Consider the following 27,404-nt stretch of genomic DNA (forward strand, 5'->3'; position numbering starts at 1 on the left):
CTTTTTGTCATGGAGGAGTAAGCGCGCTGTTTGGCATACCTGCAATAAAGAAGGGATTCACCTCACACTGTGTTGGCGTTCTCAAAGCAAGGTGCTTTTTTTGGGGGGGAATTAAAATGCGGCGCTCCTCGTCGCGAGAATGCCCCCCGCATATCCTGCTGGCCACGGACCCGTCACTGGGGCTTCGTGGAGTCTGAGGTCCATCTATTGTGGGCTTTGATATTGTGCGAGACATTGCAGCTTCCCTCCATGTCAGCCCACTTGGGATATATTGTTTTAAAATGGACACAGCACCGGCTGCTACCACTTCGGAGGAAACTTCAATATGGTAATGAACTCCCTAACCCAGAATGCACTTGCTATCTAGGGCGGAGACTGTATAAGTATGAGCAGCTGTGCAGGACTATGTGCATGCCAGTGATCAAGGGATGATGCCCGAAACGCGTATGGCGCTTTTTGTCATGGAGGAGTAAGCGCGCTGTTTGGCATACCTGCAATAAAGAAGGGATTCACCTCACACTGTGTTGGCGTTCTCAAAGCAAGGTGCTTTTTTTGGGGGGGGGAATATATATATATATATATATATATATATATATTTATATATATATATATATATATATAGCGAGAGAGAGAGAAAGGAAGAGCACTCTTAAACATATAATGAAAGGGGGTTTCGGGCAATCCTACCCTCAAAATATAATAACAAAATCATATATATAAATGAAAGGGTTTGGAGGGCTTCCTGTCCCGAAAAAATAAACGTAAAAACATAAACATGTACATACCTACATACACAAGCAAGGCACATGCCTACAACATATAACAAAGGAATTTGGGGGGGGGGGTTGTTTACCCACCAAACCCAACAAATTAGAATTAGTTTGGAGGTATATATCTCTGTGAAGAAATGTTAATACAAACAGATTTTTATATACCTGTTTATTGCATTTGTATCAAATAAACATCTCACAACAAAGAGTGAACTGTTGGAAATGGGAAACAGTCAGAACACTACGGGCTTAACAACACGTGTTCCGAATACTTCAAGCTCAACCACACTTGCCTTAACCATGCTGCTGCTGTGGTGAAGGCTGAAGCAGGAAGACGCCAGGAAGAGATGCCTTGAGGTAAGTGGGGCTGGGGGAGGGGGTAGTTTTCCTGGTTGGGGGTGTAGTGTAGTTCCTATATTCCCAATAGGCTCTGCGCATTGGAATAATATATTCAGCAGTGTACACGTAGGACTGAGGTTATCTAGGTCTCTACTGACTATATTAGACTTAAGGTTTGCCAGCTAGCTCACAGGTCACTAGAAACTTTCTCGAATAAACGAGGAGGAGTTTAACCTCCCTGGATAGACAAGAAGGGATTAGCTTCTGACAACCATAAAACATGACAACTTTGCTCTCCCTGAATAAGAGTGTATCTCTAGAGTCGTGTGAAAACAAAAGACAGCTATTTCACTCAGCCAAATGTGCGTACTTAGTTTCACCAGAATGCAGAGAAAAGAGAGACGGGCGTTTTCAATAAAAGGTGTTATTTATTGAGCATACTTCTTCCTCATACAAGAGAAATGAATTGCCACGATTGTAATGCTCATGGTAAAGTAAAGTGCGTACAGTAAAAGAAGGATTAGAAAATAATACTGTAAAAGCATTGATATGGTTTCTTAGCCATATGATACTTTAAAATAGATAAAATAGATACATACATATATACATTGACTAATCGTACTCAACTGGTGCTTCTAACTACGCCTACGCCGGTGTACCTGACCTAAGCCTAATACATGGGAGGGAGTAAGTAAGTAGCAGTTTAAGTTAAGTTTGTTTTGCCAAGAATCTGACTCAAGAATTCTCTGTAAGGGTTTAGTCAGTTCCGTACCTGGGTAATAGAAAGCAGGAGGTCTGGTATCTCTCTCTCAGGACTCGATATCCCAGCAACCCGCAAGGGTAGGCTGGAAACGCCAGAGCTGGATTTCTCGGCAGGAGAAAAGACATCGTCTTTCTCAGCGCGTCAAGGAGGAGGGGCAGCGTCCGTGGGCTCTCGCATCAGCTGGGCTTTCGGAAGTAGATAGCTGCTCTGCTCCAGAATTACCACAGTGTGTTTGCTGAAGGCAACGTTGGTATATTTATACCTGAAAAGTGCCTGGGTTTGACGTAAGGTTGGACATAAGACGTCAAGAAAGATGTCACTAAGAACTGGCCGTTCTTACAGTGCTTTACAGGAGTTCTAGGACGAAATCAAAACAATAGCAAGGGGGATTTCCCAGGTTGCTGGAGGCTTGGTTTTGTTTAGAGAACTCGGTGTGCTTTACTAGGGGGCCGGAGAAGTAGCCTTGCTTAATGTGACAGCATGTGCTACGACTGAATTATGGATATGATTATTATGCCGTTGTATGGATATTATTGATTATAGCCGGACAAGGGCATAAAATAGGAATATCGATTCAGGTTTCCTAGATAAAACACTACACCCACTCCACGAATTAATGTCCATCATTACTAAAACTTAAGCAATAGTAAACATAAAAGGTGCATGTGTATACCAACCCACCCCAAAATACATTTTTGCATTTGAAATGGTGTATGCGAAATACATGAAAATGATTATAGGTACTGTACGCTATTCAAGCAATGTAATCATTCATTAAAAAGGATGCAAATATATATCAGCATGAATGATTTGCGAAATTTACACATTAAATGGCTCTTAATACAGAAAAAGGTTGAGACCATTCCATCACATATAAATACAGTTGCTGTAAATGTGCTAGAGGCTGACGTGATATATTGTCTTTTAGAGTTCCTAAAATTGAAGCTCTGTTCTCTAAGAATAGTTTTACTTCAAGCAGAGTACATGTGCCAGAAAAAAGGTAAATATTGTGGAATCGGGAAAAAAAATAATTTCGCTTTCAGGGGAGAGAGAAAAAAAATATAGTTCCAAATATGTTCAGTAGCTTTTCTTTATCAAAGCCGAAGGCCGAATTCAGAGTTCCGGGAACGCTGTGTACTAGTTTGCTTAAAAGTTATTCATTTTGTTCGGGGGAAAACATCATTTCAGACAGACTTTCAAAAAAGCAGTTTACCGCTTCAGGTGAAAGTTCGACCAAGTTGGAAAATGCCGCAACTGTGCAGTCATGAGCATGATTGCTATCATCGATGACAGGATCAGCAGTGCTCACAGAAGGTCGTACCTGGGTGATGTTGCTCTCATCTCGCACTTCACTACCCTTTAATCGCAGTGGTGAAGTCTCAACGAATGCCGTCATCAGGATGGGTAACCGCTGGGGACAACACGATGCATGAGCCGTTACAGGACTTAGCAAAGTATCTGTATCCAATGGTACTCCTGATTGTAGTGTAAGACAGACGTCCAACACGCATTCTTCTCCGCATAGCATACATCGAAGCACAGGTAAGATACAGTTCTGCCAGATGGGTCTGAATGAAAGAAACCACGTCATATTCAGATCTCTTAGCCGGGCTAATCCAAGGACTTTAGTTATGCGGTCCCGATAGCGTATAGCTAGGATCGTTTCTTCCATTGTTGCTGCAGTCTTGTCTGCGTTTTGGCTTGCCATAACGAAGCAGGAGAATCAAAAATAAAATGCCTGCTACGAGTCCCAACAGGAGTGGTAGGCCACCAAAGACAGAATGGACAAAATTAGGAAAAATGCCCAGAACTGTTGTGAAGGGTGTTAACAGTCCCGAAAGAATTGTCTTAAATACATGTGGGATACCGCCAGTATAAGACATATTTAGGATTTGGCTTAACATTTCCGTGAAATGTAGGGGGCAATTTGCTGATAAAAGGCTATGTATCTCTGCCGTTGTCCTTGCGACTTGCAGATCATACGTTTCTTTTGATGACGTCAAGGGCACAGTTGTCTGTAAAAGGACAGACTTTATTCTGCTTAAAGTATCAATTCGAATAGAAGAGATATTAAAAAATGGCCAAATGTTTTCCTCCCTGTCTGGAGTGCTGTTTGGAAACAATACTTGCATACAGCAAGTGACCATGGAACTAACGCTAACTAGATAAGCTTTTCCTGGCACCATGCCACAACATCTGTGGTCCACTATTAGAATATAGCTCCCGTTAGAAAGCAGTCTAAAGAATGGCACTATTCGAGTTGCAGGTGTGCCAAGCTGGTGACATGAAAGGTTATTTGAAGTCCCCTCACAGGCCCCATGCAGGTTAATACCTTGACACAGAAGTATACCACTTAGTGATCTTTTACAATTATTACCACTAAGAAATACATTCTGTTCCTTTTCACTATAACATGTGTGTGTGTAAGGTAATTTCCATGATGACTTAATGTACCCTTTACCCAACCTTTCATGCTGGCCTGCTGGTATATATTCTTGACAGAATTTAAATTTGAAAGTTGTTATCGGAATAGTTATTATTCTGTGTATTATCCATTCAATGACAGGTCGTTCTGACATTGTCAATGGTAATCTCTCAAGTTTTTCAATGCTCAGAATTGTATATTCCGCTCCTTTCTGTGCCAAGCTGATTTGTGTATCAGTAAGGTTAAAGATAGAGAATAATGACGTTGTGTTGATTAAACGCCAAGGCACGTAGCCTGAACGCAGATTTTGTAACGTCCAGCCTAGCTGTACAATAGAACGTAATTGGGACTGACCATGTTGTAACATTAACAAGTCCTGTTCTATTATATCTATAGCAGATGATACAATACTGTCCAGTCCATTGTCCACAACAGAAAGTGATTTTTCCAAATTAATACGGTCAATTTCCCGTATTTTTTCTGCTGTTTCAATTTGCGTTTCTTTCCAAGCTTCGTTGTAAGCTGCATATATACCGGCCGCTATGAAACGTTTTTGACGCTGTTTGCGTGGTCCCATTATGAAATCACGCAAGTCAGCACCGTCTTTAAGTAACGTCAAGTGTTGCTTAATTTCTGCCAGTGTGGATTTCTGTAGCCATTCGAGGCAGAGTTTTCCTACACGGTATGTAGTAACTATCCCTGGATGTTGTCTCTGGGAGTATCTAGGGTCTGGCCTGGTCAATTTGAACCCCTGTATTTTGTTCAGGAAACTATCTTGACAGTTATTTGTGTCTGTGGGCCAGATCAACCATTTCTTCCAATCAGGATTTGTTCTGTTTTGGTTAAAAATATGGGATACGTCTATCTCAACATCTGTAGTGCTATTACTGTCAGGTGTTGGCTTTGGAATAGACGGTTTGTTTAAGTCTTTAATTTTGGCTAGGCCAAGACAGGTTGTCTGTTGAATGGTATCATTCAAGAATATAATTTGTTCTGGGATCATGCAGGCTCTAAATATTGATTCTATACCTTGGACCTGCTAATCTTTGGTACCCCAGATGGTTTTTGTTTCAATATTGTTTTTCCAAAAATCAAAACCAAATGTAGTCATTTTTTCATAAAATGCTTCTGAATAGATTAATTTAGTGTTTGTCAGCATTGTTTTCATTCCTGTCTTATTTAACATTCTGAAATAAAAGGCTTCTGCTTCACTTGTGTTAAACCCTGAGAAGTATGGGAATTTCTCATAAAATGTTTTTGAACTGCCTTTTGGTGGAGTTGCACAATGTTCCCATTGATTATAGTTTAAAACATTTCTAGGTTGAGCAGATTTATGCAAATAGTGATGTGCATAGTGGTTGTAGCAGTACAATTCTTCATGATTAGATGAACCCTGCAAGTAATCATGTTCTGTATATTTTGCTGACATTACTAAATCTGACATCATATCATTAATACTTTCAAAGTCCCAATCATCAGAGAATGTGCTCGGTTTTACAAAGTCACTTAATGAAATCTTGAACTGGTGTGGATACTTCAAGAGCTCGACCGGGCCATAAATATCGTATTCTGTTTTGTCCCAAGCTACCCCACCGGGTATTGGATTGGCTGTGACATTCACGGATGATAGTTCACTTTTCTCGATGTGAGATGACTTGTGTGGCTTTAGGAGCAAGTTGATGTTCTGACTTGCTGTGTCCATTGTACTGTATTTTCCCTCAATGAATTTTCCCAAACAAAGAACCATGATGAGCCAAAGCAGGAGGAAAAGTACACCTAACACAATCCAAAATTCAATCCATGGAGAAATCAGATAGGTTTCTTTAAGTTGATGAAAGAGTTCTGTTACTTTGTTTTTAAAAGATTTTGTTGTTGGCTGTTCTTCAGGCTCGCTTGGATCCTCAGAAAAGTCATCGAAGTTGATGAAGTAGCCAGATGCAGTTCTATCAATTGTTGTAATCGCTTCCGGATTTTTATTTGCTTTTGGAATTTTCTTTGTTTCATTAGCATAGTCTGTGGCTACATCGTTGTAGACAGGTGTTTCTTGATTAACTGTTTCAATTTGGGCTTCAAGAGGCACAAGTTCCATGGCATTATTGCATAGTCCCTTTTTAATCACTGCAGGTTTATCAAATGTGATTAGTCTCTCAGTTTGAACCTCTTGGATTGTAGCAAGATTTGGTCTTCTACTATTTCTTGGGAGTCCACTGGGCCTACTACTTCTTATTGGCCACATGATTGTGGTTTTACCAGGTCGATGGATACAACTCGGTTCTCTTTTTTACCAGCAAGGGGCGGTAGTACAACTGATCTTGTTCCGTTGACAGCTAAGACAGGTACTGTTTTTCTGTAAGAAGGCCCAAATTCCTTCTTCACCGCGATCTTCTCTCTGACCAGATCCCCAATCTTTGGAATCCAGACAGGCCTTGCTGGGACCGGATGGTTTCTCTTCAGTGGCTGTTGGCTGGTGTTTTAGCTTTACGTTGCTCAGGTCTTTTCTTGTATCATTTAAGTCCTGTAAAATAGCCAAATGATCTTTGATATCAAAGCATTTTTCTTCTACCACTGAAGTCTGACTATCTAAGTCCTGAATATGCATTCTAGTACCGAACAATAGTTCCTACGGACTGAAACCTTTTAGAGAATTTCTTGGCAGATTGTTAAGACTACGTTGGACACTTGTTAAATGTTGGACCCACCCAGTACCCTTACCTAATACCCTCGCCGTTATAGATTGCTTTATGTCTCGGTTTTTTGTTTCCACAATCCCGTTTCCCTCAGGATGGAAGGGACAATAATACCGCAATGCAATGCCCATGCTGGTCATGGCCTCCTTATAAGCTCGAGAGCTAAAAGCAGGACCATGGTCAGAATGTAGCATGCCAATTGCGTATGTGCCGATATAGACTCACAAATCTTTTATAACAGTTCTGGCGTCAGCCGAGCGCTGGGGCCACATTTTAAGTGAATCTAGTCTTAAATAATATACATAGGGACGCATGTTTCCTGTTTAATCATGCGTATAGATCGCCTTATGCTGTCTACTAGGTGTTCTGGCACTACTTCGGCCGGTTCGCCACTGCGATCTCTGTTGCAGTTTTCACAATTTTTTGCAAATTTGTGATTATCCACGCTCATTCCCGGGCACCAGTATTCTGATTGTAATTCTGTCAGAGATTCTTTGATCATCTGATGCCTTAGACCTTCACCCATGTGTGCGTCTGCTATTAGCAAGACTCTCCTGTTCGTGTTTGGAATTACTCTATCCCCCACTCCAGGGATTCGAGCAAAAGGAACGGAGTTTGCATCGATTATGTATGTATAATTGAGTGGATAGTTCACGGGTAGTGCTGCACAGTCGCCTTTTGAAGACGTTTTTACCGCCAGCACGGTTTCCCCGTCTATGTATTTTTCTGAACGCTTTTTTGTGGCTACGGAAGCCGGATTAGTTGCTTCCGCTGTGGCTGTCTCAGCCAAGGAATTCCCTGCAGCGTGAACGCCATCACGCTGATGACTCAGTGTATGTATCACGTGAGTCTTTTGTAGTTCTTTCTGTAAAAGAACTACTTGCTCCCAAAGCGATTTTTGCTTGATTGTGGCACCTGTGTCATCTTTGTAACCGTTTTGAACCCATTTCTTCAAGTCATTATTGTATGATTTGACGCAGGAATGCGAATCGCACACTATTAGTGTCGGGAATTCGCGATCGGCAATGTCGAGCGCCATCTTTAAAGCTATTAATTCAGTTTGTTGACATGAATTGTTTTTTACAGATTGTGACATTGTGACCAGTGGCATCAATTTACCTCCACGCCACCGGCATTTCACAACGTCGCATGTAGCGTTATAAGCTTGTTTTTACCAAACTGAGGGTTCTGCTTAACTGTTTGTGTATATTACGCAGGCGTAAAGTTGTATGAGCAGAATGTCGTTAGGCAGAGGATATTCTTTTTCATATGTTAGATATTTCAATTTTTTCATTTCCGGGTCAAAATAGTATTTCACTTTTTCTGTAGCAAGAGAATTTTCCCATTGTATCCATTTTGGATCTAATGCCATGGTAGTTAAATTACATGGGCTTGTTAATGACTCGAAGGCTGATTCTGCTGTTAAAACAGTAATCCGTCTGCCTTGGGCCTGGGCTCTTTCTTTTGCTACAGCTGTTTGAACCGCATTTACAAATTTTTTCGCAAGAATGAATGTTTTTTCAGCTTGTGAGTACAAGTGTGATTTGTATGCTATTGGTACCTTTTCTCCCTCATTAGAGGTCAGGTACGTGAATCCGCATCTTCCTGGGATGACACGGATTACAAGGTTGCGTGTATTATCGCGAGTTTGCAATTTTGTTTTTGCTAACATGTCTGTTTGCAATGATCTCAAAATTTCTGTGTGTTTTTGAGTCCAATTGATTGGTTTAAAATCAGGTTTTATTAATTCATAGAGAGGTTTAACTCTCTCTGCATAATTTAGAATGTAAGTTCTTCCGAAATTCAGGAAACCTAGTATTGATTGTAAGTTCCTCAGCGTTTTTGGTGCTTGGAGTACAGCGCACTTCTCTAAGACATTGTCTGCTAGGCTTTTGCCTTAACCGCATGCGTGCGGGCGGAATTCCGCTCGTACGCTGATTTTTTCAAAAGCGCACTTTACGTGACGAGCTGGGCTCGTCATGAGCGTGCGAGGAGGCTACCTCATGACGAGCCCAGCTCGTCATCAGCGTCAAAGGGGTTAACTTGATAATTCTTATCCTAAAAACAGGACAGTTAGATGGGCAATTCGTGACTTTTTAAAGTTGAATTTGTAACCCTCTGCTGCGAACCCAAGTATTATGGTGTTCACTCTTTTCAAGTGAGTATCCAAGTCATCATCTGTTAGATAGATGTCATCGACATAAGATAATGCCTCATCATCATACATTTGTAGTAACTCTGTTACTCTTGCTGAGAATAATCCTGGGCTATTCTTGAACCCCTGTGGGAGTCGACAGAAATTTTCTGGGAGCCCATTATTGAGAAAGCGGTCAAATACCTGCTTTCAGGTGCAATGTTTTGACAAAAGAATCCATTAGAGATGTCTAATGTTGTTTTGTATTTTTTGCGCACAATGTTATTCATTAGTGCTGCACTGTGTGAGTTTTGTACTGCAAATGTCTTGCAACATGAGTTAAGGTATCTGTAGTCCAAAACTAGACGATATGAATCGTCTGGCTTGGAGACAGGAAACCAAGGATTGTTCATTTGTGAGGTGCATGTTTCAATCACCCCCTGGTATTCAAGTTGATCTAAGATCTCCCTGACCTGTTTTTTGGCTTCTTGCTTAATTGGGTACTGCCTTTGTGCAGTTGGTTGACATTTTAATTGGATTTTGTGAGGAGGAGAGTCCTCATCCCATCCTACATGATTTTTATATAATGCAGGAGCTTGGGCTACTGCCCACTTTCTTGCAAGTGTATATTTTTTATGAATTGGAATGTGATTTGAGAAGGCAGGCATAATCATTTCTTCGCCATGAGGGCACTCCCTGACAAACTCTGGTGGCCAGTCTTTTTCAGCTAAAAGGATGTCATAGCCTTTGGAAAGGTTATCCCAAAATAGACCCCTTATTTTCCTAGTCTTATCTCCCTCTATACGTAGTGTTATCTCGTATATTTTATGAGGTTTGCTAATTCTGCTGTCTTCAGTTTCCAATTGAATGTATTCATTCGTGTCCACTGTCTCCAGACGATTCATCAGGATCTTGCGAGCTATGGTCACTTCTGCTGCGCTGTCTAGCACTGTCTGGGCCCACTCTCTGTTTTTCAGCTGTGTCCTCAGTATACTCGGCATGTTTGACTATTTTAATGCTGGCTGCCTTTTTTCTTGGAAATTTTAATTTTTTACTTTGATGAGCAGGTTCCTTGTCTTTGGACTTGACGTGCTCTTCCCTTTGTTCTGACCGTCCTCTTCTTTCCGATTTCTGCGAGGAAGTCTGAAAAGATCGAGAGGGACGTGTATCAATATCTTGATATCTATCAGGTTTCTTTAGATTATCCCTATTTCTAAGGTTGTATCTTTTCTCAGAGGGCTCCCTCTGGGGAGACTTGTTTCCTCGGTCCGGAGATCTTTCTCTCCTTTGAGGAGACCTTCCTCTGGACTGGAATCTTTTTTCTTTGGGAGTGGATTGTTTATTTCCATCCCAGCTCTTATTTGGAGTGTTTAGATTATTTTTAATAAATATTTTTTCAGGATTTTCAGTTAGTTGGGGTTTTACTGGTTTCCCACCCAAACTATCCCTTCCTAGTTCTTCCTAGGATTTTTCTATGATTCTGGCAAGTTCAAATGGTTGTTCTGCTATATCTGTTTCTTTCAATTTCTGGAGGAATGTTATATCCTCCGTTGCCAATTGAACCAACTCTCTATATGCCTGTGTTAATTCTTTTATTTTAACTAAGAGTTCTTCATTTGAAATTTTTTCAATGTCTGGATGTGGTGTGTAGCTGGCTAGAACCGGCCACGTTGCTCCTGGTCTACCTAGTGGACCGAGCCTGGTGATGTGATTATTATGTTTTAGGGCGCCTTTAAACTAGAGCAGGTGCTCTTGGTATTTTAATGGGATTTCCACCTCCTCGAAAGGAGTGTATTCATCCGGAGGTTCCTCTATTTTGTAATAGTGGAATTCGTGTGTGACAGCATTCGCTGCTGGAAAGTTTATCCATGAATAGAATACCTCTGTCTGCCGATATTCATGTGCCTCAATTACGAATACGACTATACCACCTCTCGATGCTAGTCCATTTTCTATAAGTTTAAGAGTTATAGTTTTTCTTATGTTGACCGGAATGAGTATAGCATTCGGGTCACTCTGTAGGAGACTTGTGTCATCCTCTAGGAGTTGAGCTGCTATTCTAGCTGTCTCCCTTTCGTCTTCACTTTCTGCCATTTTACTGACAGAAAGGTTTTTAGTTGCAGATCAAGTTTCAAGGAAACAAAGATTAGGTGCACAATATTTTTGGAACACTGTATCCTTCAACGTTGAATAAACCAAAAACTATACATAGAAATCTCTTCCTACTAAGTTCCGGTGGATTTTTAACCTTTTACCCACTCCAGACGTCTTTTGGAGTATTTACGGGGAAAAGGGTCTGTGTGAAAAAGCACGATTGAGTTACTCTAACGTCTTGCGTTAGATTTATCGCCTTACCAAACATTGGGCGCCATGTAGTGTAGTTCCTATATTCCCAATAGGCTCTGCGCATTGGAATAATATATTCAGCAGTGTAGACGTAGGACTGAGGTTATCTAGGTCTCTACTGACTATATTAGACTTAAGGTTTGCCAGCTAGCTCAGAGGTCACTAGAAACTTTCTCCAATAAACGAGGAGGAGTTTAACCTCCCTGGATAGACAAGAAGGGATTAGCTTCTGACAACCATAAAACATGACAACTTTGCTCTCCCTGAATAAGAGTGTATCTCTAGAGTCGTGTGAAAACAAAAGACAGCTATTTCACTCAGCCAAATGTGCGTACTTAGTTTCACCAGAATGCAGAGAAAAGAGAGATGGGCGTTTTCAATAAAAGGTGTTATCTATTGAGCATACTTCTTCCTCATACAAGAGAAATGAATTGCCACGATTGTAATGCTCATGGTAAAGTAAAGTGCGTACAGTAAAAGGAGGATTATAAAATAATACTGTAAAAGCATTGATATGGTTTCTTAGCCATATGATACTTTAAACTAGATAAAATAGATACATACATATATACATTGACTAATCGTACTCAACTGGTGCTTCTAACTACGCCTACCTGACCTAAGCCTAATACATGGGAGGGAGTAAGTAAGTAGCAGTTCAAGTTAAGTTTGTTTTGCCAAGAATCTGACTCAAGAATTCTCTGTAAGGGTTTAGTCAGTTCCGTACCTGGGTAATAGAAAGCAGGAGGTCTGGTATCTCTCTCTCAGGACTCGATACCCCAGCAACCCGCAAGGGTAGGCTGGAAACGCCAGAGCTGGATTTCTCGGCAGGAGAAAAGACATCGTCTTTCTCAGCGCGTCAAGGAGGAGGGGCAGCGTCCGTGGGCTCTCGCATCAGCTGGGCTTTCAGAAGTAGATAGCTGCTCTGCTCCAGAATTACCACAGTGTGTTTGCTTAAGGCAACGTTGGTATATTTATACCTGAAAAGTGCCTGGGTTTGACGTAAGGTTGGACATAAGACGTCAATAAAGATGTCACTAAGAACTGGCCGTTCTTACAGTGCTTTACAGGAGTTCTAGAACGAAATCAAAACAATAGCAAGGGGGATTTCCCAGGTTGCTGGAGGCTTGGTTTTGTTTAGAGAACTCGGTGTGCTTTACTAGGGGGCCGGAGAAGTAGCCTTGCTTAATGAGACAGCATGTGCTACGACTGAATTATGGATATGATTATTATGCCGTTGTATGGATATTATTGATTATAGCCGGACAAGGGCATAAAATAGGAATATCGATTCAGGTTTCCTAGATAAAACACTACAGGGGGGTTGGGGTAGTTTTAGGGACAGTGCGGGGGTGGTGCAGGGTAGTGTATGTGAAGGGGTAGGATTTTAGGCCTTACGGCAGGGGAATGGGTAGTCTGGGTAGTATTTAGGACTGGGGGTTTTGGGGTAGGTCTCAGGGCAGTGAGAGGGTAATGTGTAGTCGGATAGATTTTAGGGCTGGTCGGTCGGGTAGGTTTCAGGGCATTGGAAGTAGGTTTAGGGACAACGCAGGGTGTGTGGGTGAGTCGGGGTAGCATATGTAAAGGGCCATGGTTTTAGGCCTTCTGGCAGGTGGAGGGGAATGGGGTTTGGGGTAGGTCTCAGGGAAGTGGAATGGGTTGGTGTTGTTTAAGGGACAGTGCCGGGTGTGGGGGGGTCTGAGTTAGTATAAGTAAAGGGGCAGGGTTTTAGGCCTTAGGTCAGGGGTAGGGGGGATGGGTAGACAGGGTAGTTTTAGGGATAGCGCGGGGGTCGGGTATTGTTTGTAAAGGGTCAGGGTTTTAGGAACAACGTGGGGGGTTGGGGATGGTTGGGGCTAAGAGGGTTGGGGTAGTGGCGACCTCAGCCACACATACCCCTTTACCATTCATGCCTGTACCACGAAATTGCGTGGTAAAGGCATGTGTGGCAAAGGAATGCATGGTTAAGATGCATTCCTGGTTTGGGCTGCGTGGTAGAGGCACTCGTTTAACCATGCGTGCCTCTTTCATACAACCATTGGAAACTAAACAAGTGCATACTCCCATGTAAAATAAACAGATTTAATACAAAAATAGAAGAAAAAAATTTTAAGGGACAGTCGCAATTTTATTGAAAGATATTTTGTTCACAATAATATGCAACATAGACAAACAGTCATTGTAAAAAAAAAATTTTAAACCTAATTTTTTTGCAAATGTTTTGGAAAACAATCTTATCACATGGAACTAGATACTCTGACCGCAAATTCCTCACTACCCTCCCGCCGCCCCAGTCTGTGATGAGGTCTCTTGAACATCAAAAATATCCAAAGCTAGAGATCAGCAGACTGTCACAAACATTTGTTCTGTGCTCCATGACTGAGGGCATGGAAAGGAAAAGAGACAAGAAACTGACTCCATCACTTCTGTATCAGTGTAGAGTCGATGCAGAGACGCACACATCCACCCGTCGCACATACTTTTGAAATTCTCTGTATCCTGTCTAGTGCCTTAGCATATTCTGAATGTGAGGAATCTGCAGCTAGAGTTTCTACTGGAAAGAGCGTTACCACTGGTAAGTAACTTGTATTTACATCTCTGAAGAACTGGTGATATATTTCTGTAGTCAGACCTGAAATAGAAGGCATGACAATGACATAACAGCTTAATATAATAGTTAAGGGAAACAAACAACAAGAAAGTAATATTATATTAAAGATAAATATTGACGCAGAGCAAATTCTTTACATTACAAAATACAAAAAAAATGTCTTTTGACGTTTAAATAATAGCTGTTATTCAAGATACTGATATGTTGATTTTTGGTACTTTGTAATCCCTAAACTGGCATGTTTTGCAGTTTCCTTTGCCTAACTTGGTTAGAACCACCATTATAATTCACCACCATAAAGTTACTAGCAGTAAGTTAAACTGTTGGTGCCTGACGGCATTTTGGGAAAGCTGATGGAAGGTTAAAAGTTTTGGAAAATGGAAAGTGACATACAGGAATAAAAATAAAAGTCCAACAAATGTATCCAAGTCTCCTTAAAAGGCTTTTTCTGAACAAATGCTTCTCAACAAATGGCTCCAAGATACTTTTATACCTAGTGCTCCCAAGAGTGCCTTATGGACTGTTTACTAATGATGTTATCAAAATAATCCACCTCTTATATTACTCTAATATGTAAGTCTGAAATGATTTTGTTTGCAGAATATAATTTTGCTTTATTTAGTGGATAGTGTGGTAGAACTGCCTGTTTACAAATTATGTTTCAATTTTCCTGTAGGGCTTCATACGAATGGACATGTCTGAGTTCCAAGAGAAACATGAAGTGAGTAAACATTTAAGTAATTACCAAAAATATGTTTTTGCTGTTAAACTATCGGACTGATGAAAGGCAAGAGTTAAACCTGCTACCAGTAATGTCTCACTTAAATTAAGGTTTTTTGATAGATGCGTTTGGTAACCAAGGTTCAAACAGGTATTTAAAAGAAAAAGATGTCTTGCATCCGTAAAATGAAAAGTCACTCTAGCAGCAGGTGAGTGTTTAATATCAGTTGGTCATTCTGCTACTACTTAAGAAGTGGTTCCACCAGTATCTAAAGTGTGCAACATGTGGCAAGCATGCTCCATTATGAGATGCTTGAGAGCCTAGGGCACTCTTTAATTGACATTTCCCAGGAGCCTCAAAAAGGTTATTTCTTGTTAGTAGGGTTGCTTGCTTTCTTAAAAATAATACTGGACATTTGTTTGTATATTGCTACTCTGTAGAAGGCAAGATCTTGTGGGCATACAAGGCCCTACCCAACTAAGGACCCGCCCCCATCAACCACCACCTGAAGTTCCACCAACCGCCACACAACTATGCTCCGCATGCCATTCACGCACCCATACTTCCCACATCTACAGGAGCTTGAGCAGAGGGTGCTCCTTCTTTGTAGCAAAGTATGGAATGGCCTCCCCTTCTCTATTCCGGAATTCCGAAATGCGCTCAAGACCTGGCTATTCGACTAAGTCCCTTGTACCCTCCAAACGCCTGGACACCCTCCCAGGTGATAAGCTGGCCATTAAAAATCGACTGATTGTTGATTGATTTATTGCTCATTCGCAGAGCTTTCACCTGGTTTTCAGCACTTGTATTTGTTAGACTTGGCACCATTGGCTTGGTTCTCCTTTCAATTTTTTTGCTGTTGCCGCCTGTGTTTTTGCTGGTGGGTACTTTGCCACTGCTGTTCAGTGCCAAAGTGCAAGTGCTCCCTGTTGTAAATTGATGTAATGGATTTGTGACTCCATGATTGGCTGATTTGATTTACTTGTCAGATGCTAGTACAGTGCACCATGTGTGCCCAGGGCCTGTAAATCAAATGCTGCTGGTGGTCTTACTGCACTGATTGTGCCACCCACAGAAGCAACTTGTAGAAATGTGGCTCAGGCCTGCCATTGCAGAACCTGTGTGCAGTCTGGGACTGCCATGTCGACTTGGCAAGTGTACACACTTGCCAGTCCTTAAACCTTCCCTTTTCAACATGTTAGTCACCCCTAAGGTAGGCCCAAGGTACCCCTGTGGGCAGGGTGCATTGTATGTGAAAGGTAGGACAAGCCCTGGGGTGTGTGGCATGTCCTGATAGTGAAATACTGCCAATTTAGTTTTTCACTATTGCAAAGCTGTCTGTTCTCATAGGTCAGAATGGGCAGTTAGTTTATAACATCTTATAAGCATAACTGGCCCTAGAAACAAGATTGGAAAATAAAGTTTAGTGTGCCTGAACTCAGAATGTTAAAGAGCATCTTTTAGTGAGGGTGGTTTTTACATTCTGTGTTTCAAAATACCACTTTTAGAAAGTGGGTATTTTCTTGCCCAACCATCCAGTATGCTTCTGCCAGGTTTGTGTATTGCATATCTGGTTTGTGAGTGACAGGAGCTGGGGAGGGGGCTGCGGCTCCGGCATTCTGAGGAGTCAGGGCAGGTCTGAATGGGACCTGGGTTGAATTTAGAGTAGGGGAGGAGATTTCCTTTCACCTGAATGGACCTGGTCTGCCTTTAACAATGCTTTCTCCTCCTCCTGCCAGGAAGCTGCACCAGTGAGGAAAGAACTGGTTTTGGCTGGGTACAGACACTCTCTGCCTTCAGAGACAAAGGATTTGGGTGTATAAAATGGGGGACCCAGACCCCAGAATTTTAGATCACTTTTGGAAGAGGAACCTTTGCCAAGGAGAAGAGCCGGATAAGCTGAAGGAGGAATACTGCCCTTGTGCTGTTTGCTGTCTGGGGTTGGCCTAGAGCGGCTACTTGCTGCCAAGGAAAGGAGAAGAAGGACTCTTGTCGCATCGTTAACAGAACGCAGTAAGAAACAGACGCATCACCTCCTCTCCGGTAAGGCACCGATGCATCACCTCCCCTGCGCTCCAGTAAGGAACCAATGCAAACCCCCCCCCACGAAGCATGGAACCTACGCATCACCCTCTCTGCAACCCTTTTGTTTCTTTTGCGTGATGCATCTGAGGTACTTTGTTGGAAATGTGTTGCATTTACAACTTGCACTGAACTGAACTATTTCTACCATTTGCAAGTCTTATTTTTAATACTGTATTGTGTTTTTTTGTAGTTTGGTCTTGTTTAGATAAAGTTACTCATTTTTCTAAACTTGTGTGGTGTCCAATTGTAGTGTTTCACTGTGTTACTGTATGTGCTCACAAATGCTTTACACGCTGCCTCTGAGATAAGCCCGTAGGGATGAGCAGGGGTAATTTTAGGAGTGTATCCCCCTTTCCCTGACTAGAAGCAAGAGTCCCTATTTGGACAAAGGTGCAAACTATTGCCAACAAGAGACCCCCATTTCTAACATTGGTCAGTAGCGCAATAAGGTACTAAAAATATTTATCTGGTCTTTTATGTCCACTCTGATCCAGTAGACTTCAGTGTCCAACAGAGTAACGTGTCAGACTAGTGATATTTCTGTCTCTGTTTTCTCTCTTATATTTCTCCCCTTTATTCTGGGTTTATTGCTAACTAGCATGATCCTGTTCCTATGGTTTATTGTGGATACGGAGAAGTGCAGAAAACATAATCAATCTAGTTGGATTCCGAATTCAATTTAGTGCATTTTCAGAGGACTCAATATTTGCCACTATGGAAGAGTTTATCCACTTTTTGGATACAAAGCTGTCTCCCATTGCTCGGAGATTACAGACCATTTAGAACATGTCAGACAGACTTGTCCTCAAGCTTCCCCGATGGATCCACATCACCTCAAAAAACGCCCCTACCTTCCAGTGCAGAAGACATCCCAATTCAAGCTGCTGACCCATGCATCCAAGGCCCTGCCCAACCAAGGACCCGCCCACATCAACCACCACCTGAAGTTCCACCAACCGCCACACAGCTATGCTCTGCATGCCTTTCAATTGCCCATACTTCCCACATCAACAGAAACATGAGCAGAGGGCGCTCCTTCTCCTTCTTTGCAGCAAAGTATTGAATGGCCTCCCCTTCTCTACCGGAATTCTGAAATGCGCTCAAGATCTGGCATTTCAACTAAGTCCATTGGACCCTCCAAGCGCCTGGATACCCTCTCAGGTGATAAGCTGCACATTAAAAATCGACTGATTGTTGATTGATTTATTGCTCATTCGCAGAGCTTTCACCTGGTTTTCAGCACTTGTATTCAATCTGCTATTTCCTAACAATCACAAAAAGACTTCTCAGTAGAGTAGATTAGAGTAGTAATAGACTCTTTACGGCGTCTAATATTTCCATCTTCACAGACAATCAGGTCATCTTATTTCCCAGTTGTCCTTTCAACCTCTGTATGATGCTTTAAACTTTCATGTGTGATGCCACTTTACATCCTTGCTTGCCATTGGCTTGTTTACAGGTGAGAATTTAGAAGCATCATATGGTTGACAACAGGGTTAATTCTAAACAGCTTTAGTTAAAAAACATAGTCCGTAGCTGACTGCAGATGCCTATTTATTAGTGAACTGTAGAGTCCACACTTCTTAACATGAACTTTTTAAGTGTCTCACTCATCTACTTGCATTACCGTGGCTGAGAAGTCATAATACTACATGAAAAAGACTGAAGACACAGCACACCTCCCTCCCTAAATAATACAACATCAAACAAAAAGATAATGTTCCGAAATAAACATAAATAAATAAAACAAGTGTTAACAAATCCAAAATTATACAAATGAAGTAAATTGTAACACAACCTAAAAGAAATTGCATTAAAGTATTAACAACTGGATACAAGTTCAAATTGTGGTAGCATAAAGATTGAGGTTGGTAACATTGTTGGTGGAAAAAAACAAGGTTGGAAAAAATAAGAATAATTTACCCAACAAATAGTTATATTTTTCTGTTATAAATATGTTCAATCAATCAATCAATCATGCCATTTGTATAGCGCGCTACTCACCTGGAAGGGTCTCAAGGCGCTTGGGGGGAGGGGTATGCTACTGCTCGAACAGCCAGGTCTTGAGTTGTTTCCTGAAGGCGAGATGGTCCTGGGTCAGCCGAAGGTGGATGGGGAGGGAGTTCCAAGTCTTGGCAGCCAGGTAAGAGAAGGATCTTCCTCCGGCGGTGGCTCTTCGGATGCGTGGTACGGCTGCGAGGGCGAGGCTGGTGGACTGTAGCTGGCGGGTGGGCGTGTAGAAGGTCAGACGGTCGTTGAGGTACTTGGGGCCCAGGTCGTGGAGAGACTTGTGTGCGTGGGTGAGGAGCCGGAACGTGATCCTCTTGTCGACGGGGAGCCAGTGCAGGTTCCTCAGGTGGCTGGAGATGTGGCTGCGTCGGGGGACATCCAGGATGAGTCGGGCGGAGGCGTTCTGGATGCGCTGGAGTCTTTTCTGTAGCTTGGCTGTGGTTCCGGCGTAGAGGGCGTTTCCGTAGTCCAGTCGGCTGGTGACGAGTGTCTGGGTGACAGTCTTCCTGGTCTCGGTCGGGATCCAGCGGAAGATCTTGCGAAGCATACGCAGGGTGTTGAAGCACGATGAGGAGACGGCGTTGACTTGTCTGGTCATCGAGAGGGAGGGGTCCAGGATGTAGCCCAGGTTGCGTGCGTGGTCGGTTGGCTTGGGTGCGGTGCCCAGGGCTGGGGGCCACCAGGAGTCGTCCCAGGCAGAGGGCGAAGATCCCAGGATGAGGACTTCCGTCTTGTCCGAGTTCAGTTTCAGGCGGCTGTCCTTCATCCACTCTGCGACGTCTTTCATCCCTTCGTGTAGGCAGGTTCTGGCGGTGTCGGGGTCTCTGGTGAGGGAGAGGATCAGCTGGGTGTCGTCGGCGTAAGAGATGATGTTGAGGTTGTGCTGGCGTGCGATGGCTGCGAGAGGTTTCATGTAGATGTTGAAGAGGGTGGGGCTGAGTGAAGATCCTTGCGGGACGCCGCAGATGACTTCGGTGGCCTCGGAGCGAAACGGGGGAGGCGGACTCTTTGTGTTCTACCGGCGAGGAACGAGATGATCCACTCCAGTGCCTTCTCTTGGATACCGATGTTGCTGAGGCGCTGGACTAGGGTGCGGTGGCAGACCGTGTCGAACGCAGCGGAGAGGTCCAGGAGGATGAGGGCCACTGTTTCCCCCTTGTCGAGCAGGGTCCGGATGTCGTCGGTGGCTGCGATGAGGGCGGTCTCGGTGCTGTGGTTGGCTCTGAAGCCGGACTGCGAGGGGTCGAGGGATCCGTTCATCTCGAGGAAGGCGGTCAGCTGTCTGTTGACGATCTTCTCAATGACTTTAGCAGGAAAAGGGAGGAGCGAGATGGGGCGGAAGTTTTTGAGATCGGTGGGGTCCGCTGTAGGTTTCTTCAGGAGGGCGCTGATCTCGGTGTGCTTCCAGCTCTCCGGGAAGGTGGCGGTGTTGAAGGAGGCGTTGATGATGTTCCGGAGTTGGGGTGCGATGGTGGAGTCGGCCTTGTTGAAGACGTGGTGTGGGCAGGGGTCGGTCGGTGATCCGGAGTGGATGGTGTTCATCGTGCGGGCTGTGTCTTCGGTGGTCACCGTGGTCCAGGTGCGAAGGGTGGCGGCGGGGGGCTTTGGTTCGATGGTTGGGTGCGTGGGTGGGGCGCCGAAGCTGTTGTGGATGTCGGCGATCTTGCGGTGGAAGAACGAGGCGAGGGAGTCGCAGAGGTCTTGTGACGGAGTGATGTCGTTGGTGCCGGTGCTGGGGTTGGAGAACTCCTTGACGATAGTGAAGAGCTCTTTGCTGTCGTGGGGGTTGTTGTCCAGTCGTTCCTTCAGGGATTTCTTCTTGGTGGTGTGGATGAGCTGGTGGTGCTTGCGGGTAGCGTATTTGAGGGCGGTCATGTTGTCGGTGGTCCAGTCGAGGAGCCAGGCTTTCTCGAGGGTGCGGCAGGTCTTCTTGGAGTCCTTGAGGTCGTCGGTGAACCAGGATGCCTTCTTGCTTCTGGGTCTGCTGGGAGGGTTCTTTAGTGGCGCGAGGTCGTCGGCGCAGGCGGTCAGCCACTGTGTGAAGTTGCGGGCTGCTTCGTTGGGGTCCGTTGTGTTGGCGGATGGGCTCTGGCTGAGGGAGGTGGTGAGCTGGTCTGCGGTGATCTTGCTCCAATTCCTGTGAGGTACCTGTTGCGGGTGGTGGTGGGTCGTGGATCTTTTGAAGCTGAAGTGGACGCAGCTGTGGTCGGTCCAGTGGAGTCCGGTGGCGTGGCTGAAGGTGATGTACTTGCTGGAAGAGAAGACGGGTCAAGCGTGTGGCCGGCGTAGTGGGTGGGGGTGTTGACCAGTTGCTTGAGTCCGAGGTTGGCGAGGTTTTCCAGCAGGGCGGTGGTGTTGCGGTCCTTGTTGTTCTCCAGGTGGAAGTTGAGGTCCCCGAGGAGGATGTAGTCAGTGGAGGGGAGGGCGTGCGGGCTGATGAAGTCTGTGATGTCTTCGCTGAATTGTGTGCGTGGTCCCGGGGGTCTGTAGACGAGGGTGCCTCTGAGGGTCGTCTTAGGGTCGGTGTGAATCTGGAAGTGGAGATGTTCGGCTGCGGTGAAGGAGTCGTTGGCGTCGGTCGTGATGCGGATGGTGTTCCTGTGGACGATGGCGATGCCACCTCCGGTCTGGTTGATGGGGTCCCTCCTGATGATCTTGTACCCGTCCGGGATGGCGATGGCGATGTCGGGTGCAGAGGAGGCGTTCATCCAGGTTTCCGTGAGGAAGGCGACGTCCGGTGATGTAGCGTCGAGTAGGTTCCAGAGTTCCACGGCGTGTCTGTGGACGGAGCGGGTGTTGATCAGGATGCACTTGAGGTGGTTGCTGCTGGTGTTTGTCTTGGCGGGTGCGGGGCAGGTTCGGAGGCAGGTGAACTTGCAGGTGCAGCAGGTGAAGGGTCCGTGGGTGCGTCTTGGGGTGGCTCGGCAGCAGGCGTGGGTCCGGCCGGCATTGAGTGCGTTGAGAGTGGCAGTGTCGTAGGTCAGTCGGGTCGTCTTGCCTCGGCGGGGAGGGCCAGAGGTCCTGGCGCTGGGCGCGGGCCAGGCGCAGACGGGCTTACCTTTGGCGCACCTTCGGCGCTCAATCGGCGCTCCCGCTGCGCGCGGTCGCTCTGGGGGCGTCATAAGTAAGGAGCCGGGAGGGAGGAGCAGCTGGGTGGCAGGAGCGGGGCGGCGAATGGAATCACAGGGGGGCGGGGCCGCAGGGAGGCAGCGGCGGGAAATTCCAAGAAGCAGCGGGTAGCGGGAAATTCCCAGGAGCAGCGGGAAATTCCCAGGAGCAGCGGGAAATTCCCAGGAGCAGCGGACAGCGAGCGAAGGAATCTGCAGGCAGGAGGCGGCAAAGGCAGGCAGGAGCGGCAGCAGTGAGTGGGGCGACCAAGCCCTGTGGAGGGCTGAGTATTGTTCCAGTATTGGAACTTTCATAGATTCCCATGCTTTGTATCATTCCCCGTCGTCGGAATAGGAGTCTCGGTAACAAAAATACCATAGCTGTAGGTACAAAAGACAATGGAAAAAGGCCTATGCCTCATTCCCTTTTGTAGCATATCACCCTCTTTGTGTAAAAGAGACCAAACTTTGGCATCAGCCAATCAGAAGTGCCTCACCACTTAGAACCTTCCTGAAGGAACCTCAGAGCCTCAGATTTTCTACCGCACGTTGTGCTTAGGGAGTCTCTTGTGAGCTCTGCTCAACTTCTACTCTTCAAAAGGATTTACTTCAGAATTTTTCTTCAGAATTCTTCAAATTCAGTTTGGAATTGTTGCTGCCATCCAGGATGTCTGAAATTGAGAAGAAAAAAAGCCCTTTTCAAGCCTTGTTCCTCCTGTGGCAAGAAAAGGCTTTTTGTGGAGGATAAGCATAAGGACTGTATATATTGCCTCTATCCAGACCACCAGGCTGCTGACTGTAAAATCTGTCGCATCTTTTCAGTCAAAACCCTCCGGGACCGGGAAGGTAGGCTCTTGACATGGCTTCAAAAGCTTAAAACCAGGAAGGAGAGTGTCTCAAGTGACAGTGAGGAGGCAGCGTCGATGGTTTCTACGAAAAGGTCAGTGAAAAGGGGTAGGGGTTCCCCTTCGCCTTCTTTGGAAAGATCTTCAAAGGCCTCAAAAAAGACCCCCAGTGAGTCTGAGAGCCAGGGTCCCATCAGATCTCCTCACAGAAGTGTAAAGGAGAGGGCAGGACCATCCACGCCTTCTACAGGTGAGAAGACTGCCACAGCCTTCAGAACACCTTCTTCACAGTCTTCTGAGAGGACTTCAAAGTCCTCGACGACGAAGACGTCGACGGCGGAGGTTCCGTCGACGAAAACACCAAAATCAGGTCTATCGTCGTCGAAGACACCGTCGACAGGAGAGCAACCGTCGACAGCGGGGTCCTCACCGTCTACGGAGAAATCGAAGCCGACGACGAAGGTACCGGCGACGAAGGTGTCGACGAAGGATTAGTCGACGACGAAGGTCCAGTCGACGACGAAGGTCCCGTCGACGACGAAAGTCCCGTCGACGACGAAGGTCCCGTCGACGACGGAAACTACTATGGTGTCGACGACGATGGTGCCGACGTCTATGATGACGTCGTCGACGACTTCTACAGTGACAATGACAACAGCTGGCAGGTCGACGGTTTCATCGTCGACGACGCCAATCTCGACGACGCGGATACAACCGTCGACGACAGATCCAACAATATTGTCCACAGAAAGGAGGGTTACCATTTCGGTGACGCGGATCACACCGGAAATAACATCTCCAACGAGCGTATCTTCCCTGATGCCGACCATGCTCCTTCAGGAGGGAGAGTCAGAGGAGGATGAACAGGATACTTACAGCTATGCCAATAGTCCCTCCCAGCTTTTAGTCAAATGCCAGGACACTGACTCAGAGGGTGAATACGGCCACGAGCAGGTTGGTCAACTTCAGCGGCAGCAGCAGCAATCTGAACCGGAAATGGTTACGATACCAGCATCTTTCCTTCAAGATCTGCATACGATGCTGCAAGACTATAAATCTAAGGCAAGTAGGCCTCTTCCAGTACCGTCAACGCCTAACACGCCTGCAGGGGCTCCGGCTCCATTTGTGACACGTGATTCTCCGGCTCAAGCTTCACCTCACCCTCACACGTCCTTCCAGCAGGATTCTTCTGGACTACAAGAGGGCCATAATGATGATGATGATGAATCCTCGGATGAGGACCAGCAGTCTGATCATCTCTCTAATCCTGATACGGAATATGATGAATATATCATTGAGCATCCTGCATCTCCAGTTCTGGACCCGGCGGACTCCCCGCCAGCGGATATTGGGGGCTTCCATCGGCTGATGGAGAGAGCTGCTGCAAGATTTAAATTAGCCATGCCTAAAGTCACTGAAGATTGTTTCTTATATGATTTTAAGGAACCCTTTCGGAAAACTACTAGGTCCATACCTATTGTGGATCACCTATGGAAAGAGGGCATTAAAGCTATGAAACACCCAGCGACGGTGGTCCCAGTGCTACCGCGCCTAGATAAAAAATACAAGGCTACCGATGATGCTCCTGCAGCCTTAACAGGTCACCCAAAACCGGACTCTGTGATCTCGCAGGCGGCGCAGAGGAAATCGCGTAATCCTTCTGCCCCACTAACAACTCCACCAGACAAGGAAGGGCGAAGGTTAGATAACGTGGGAAAGAGAGTCTCATCTATGGCAAGTTTACTGGTGAGAGCGGCTAATGCCCTAGCGATCCTGGGTAGGTACGACCGCCAACTCTGGTGCGATGTGGCCCCGTACCTTGACCACCTGCCTCCAGAATCTACGCCTGAGGCAAAGAAGATTTTACAGGAGGGAGAGGCGACATCGATGGAGATCATCGACTGTGCAATGGATATTGCAACAACTGCATTCCGTTCGTTGGCTGGAGCGGCAGTACTCCGTCGCCAAGGATGGCTTATGGCTACTTGGTTTCGGCCGGAGATCCAGAACAAGGTCTTGGATCTCCCCTTTGATGGGGAAGCATTGTTCGGCAAACTCATTGACGAGACCCTGCAGGACATAAAAAAGGACACAGAGACTGCCAGATCCTTGGGGACCCTTCAATATAGTAAGTCTCCTTTCAAAGGATCCAGAGGCACGGGTGGTAATTACAGAGGATCCTTCCAACAGCAGCGCTATTCCACCACGGGCTCAGGTTCCCAACAATACCGTCAGCCTTATCAACAGCGACAGGGCCAGGCTACCAACTACTCCAGGCCTTACAATAAGGCAAAGCAGGCGGGACGTGGACGGGATGCGTCCAAACGCCAATAGCGGCCTCCTGGCTCTTCCTACTGGACCCTCCTTCAGGAAATCATCAGTTGGAGGCAGGGTCACCAAATACCTTCAGAACTGGTCCAGGATAACATCGGACCGTTGGGTGCTCAACATCATTCGGAAAGGACATACCTTGGAATTCACGCAAGTCCCTACACCCAAGCCCCCGGCAGCCACTCCATCGAAACACCAGCGTCTTCTTCGGCTCAAAGTTCAACAGATGCTCCGGAAGGGAGCGATAGAGCCGCTTCCCTCAAACCAAAGGGGTCAGGGATTTTATTCCAGGTTCTTCCTGGTGAGGAAGACGCTAGAGAAGTGGCGCCCCATTTTAGACCTCAGGGAGCTAAACACCTATCTCATCTCCCTGTGCTTCCGGATGGTGTCTCTCCAGGACATCTTAAGGCTTATCAACCCGGGGGATTTCATGGCCACGCTCGATCTCGAGGATGCCTATTTCCACGTTCCAGTTCACCCAGCACACAGAAGGTTTCTGCTATTCACAGTAGCCAAGAGCCATTACCAGTTCAGGGTTTTACCCTTTGGACTCTGCTCAGCCCCAAGGATTTTCACAAAGGTGCTGGCGCCAGTTGCAGCTTTCCTGCGAAGCAGCCACTTTCAAGTCTTCCCCTATCTAGACGACTGGTTACTGAAAGCTCCATCCAGAGAAGCAGCACTGAAGGCTGTTCTGGCTTGTACCAATTTATTTCAAAACTTGGGACTCACTCTGAACATCGAGAAGTCTGTATTGGTCCCGTCCAGAAAAGCTCGTTTCCTGGGGGCCATCCTGGATTCGAAGCTCTCCAGAGCCTTCCCTACTTCGGAAAGGATGCAGAAGTTACAGACCATGGCCCTGGACTTACAAGCAAAAAGGTCTCTTTCAGTACGCCGCTACAAGTATCTGCTGGGAGTAATCTCGTCGTGTATTCCACTAATTCCCCATTGCAGACTAAAGATGCGTCCAGGAGCAACTAGACAATCAGTGGAGACAGGTCCACGGTTCATTCGAGGACAGGGTGACGGTCACTCCAGAGATGAAGGAAGCGGCTTTATGGTGGACAGATCAAAACAACTTGTCCCAAGGTCTATCCTTCGGAAACGACCCGTCTCCACAGGTGGTAACAACGGACGCGTCGTTGGAGGGTTGGGGAGCAGTGATGCAGGACTTACATGTCAGCGGTCACTGGTCACCCCAGGAGAAACGCCTCCACATCAACCTATTGGAACTCAGGGCGATCCGATTGGCTCTACAAGCGTTTCTACCTCGCCTGGAAGGTTCACAAGTGCTTATCAGGACGGACAACACCACGGCCATGCATTATGTGAACAAGGAGGGAGGAACCAGATCGCGCCCATTGTCGCAAGAAGCTCAGCAGATCTGGGAATGGGCAATCCTTCACAGGATGTCACTGCGCGCAGAACACTTGCCGGGCGTCCTAAACGAAAACGCCGACAGACTGAGCAGGTCATCATCGGTCAGCCACGAATGGGAGTTGAATCAGAGAGTCTTGGATCAGGTCTTCAGCCTTTGGGGCAAGCCGGACATCGATCTATTTGCCACTCCGACCAACAAGAAATGCCGGTATTACGCAAGCAGGTTTCCCCATCAACATTCACTGGGAAATGCGCTTTCGATAGCTTGGTCAAAGACATTTGTCTACGCTTTTCCTCCCATTCCTCTGATACCACGACTGATCAGGAAAATCAAGGTGGAGCGGTGCAGGATGATACTGATAGCCCCGGCTTGGCCGAGGCAGTTCTGGTACACGGAGCTCCATCTGTTGTCAATAGCTCTTCCCTTGCCTTTGAGAATTCTGCCGGATCTTCTCACGATGTCCGACGGACAAATCTGGCACCCAGATCCACAGTCGTTACACCTGACTGCATGGCTCCTGAGCAGCGAGAGTTTATGAACCTGCCTTTGTCTAAGGAGATTAGGGAAGTTCTGTCTCAGGCAAGGGCTCCTTCAACTAACAGGACTTACCGCCTCAAATGGAAAAGATTTTGTTGTTGGTGTAGGGGACAAAGCATTGATCCTTTCAATTCCAAGCCTCATCAGATCCTACCTTACTTGCTGTCCTTGGCCAAATCAGGTCTAGCTAATTCGTCAATTAAAGTCCATCTGGCTGCTTTGTCACGCTTCAGAAGGACAGGATCCGGTCCTTCCTTGTGGTCATCCAGGATAATCAAGCAATTTCTTAAGGGCTTGTTCAGGGTCTATCCACCA

The 27,404-nt window shown here is 45.8% G+C and overlaps 1 protein-coding gene across 2 annotated transcripts in view; it reads left to right on the forward strand.

Annotated features, from left to right (window-relative positions):
• The window catches only part of CLPB (ClpB family mitochondrial disaggregase), a 1,099,187-nt gene that overhangs the window by 748,101 nt on the left and 323,682 nt on the right, over positions 1-27,404 (forward strand). For both annotated transcript variants that reach the window (XM_078658618.1, XM_078658616.1), the window contains exon 10: positions 14,752-14,796. In XM_078658618.1, coding sequence (XP_078514744.1) covers positions 14,752-14,796 — 45 coding nt within the window. The remainder of the gene's footprint in view (positions 1-14,751; positions 14,797-27,404) is intronic.

Source organism: Lissotriton helveticus, chromosome 8 (genome assembly GCF_964261635.1).
Source record: "Lissotriton helveticus chromosome 8, aLisHel1.1, whole genome shotgun sequence".
Classification (NCBI taxonomy): domain Eukaryota; kingdom Metazoa; phylum Chordata; class Amphibia; order Caudata; family Salamandridae; genus Lissotriton; species Lissotriton helveticus.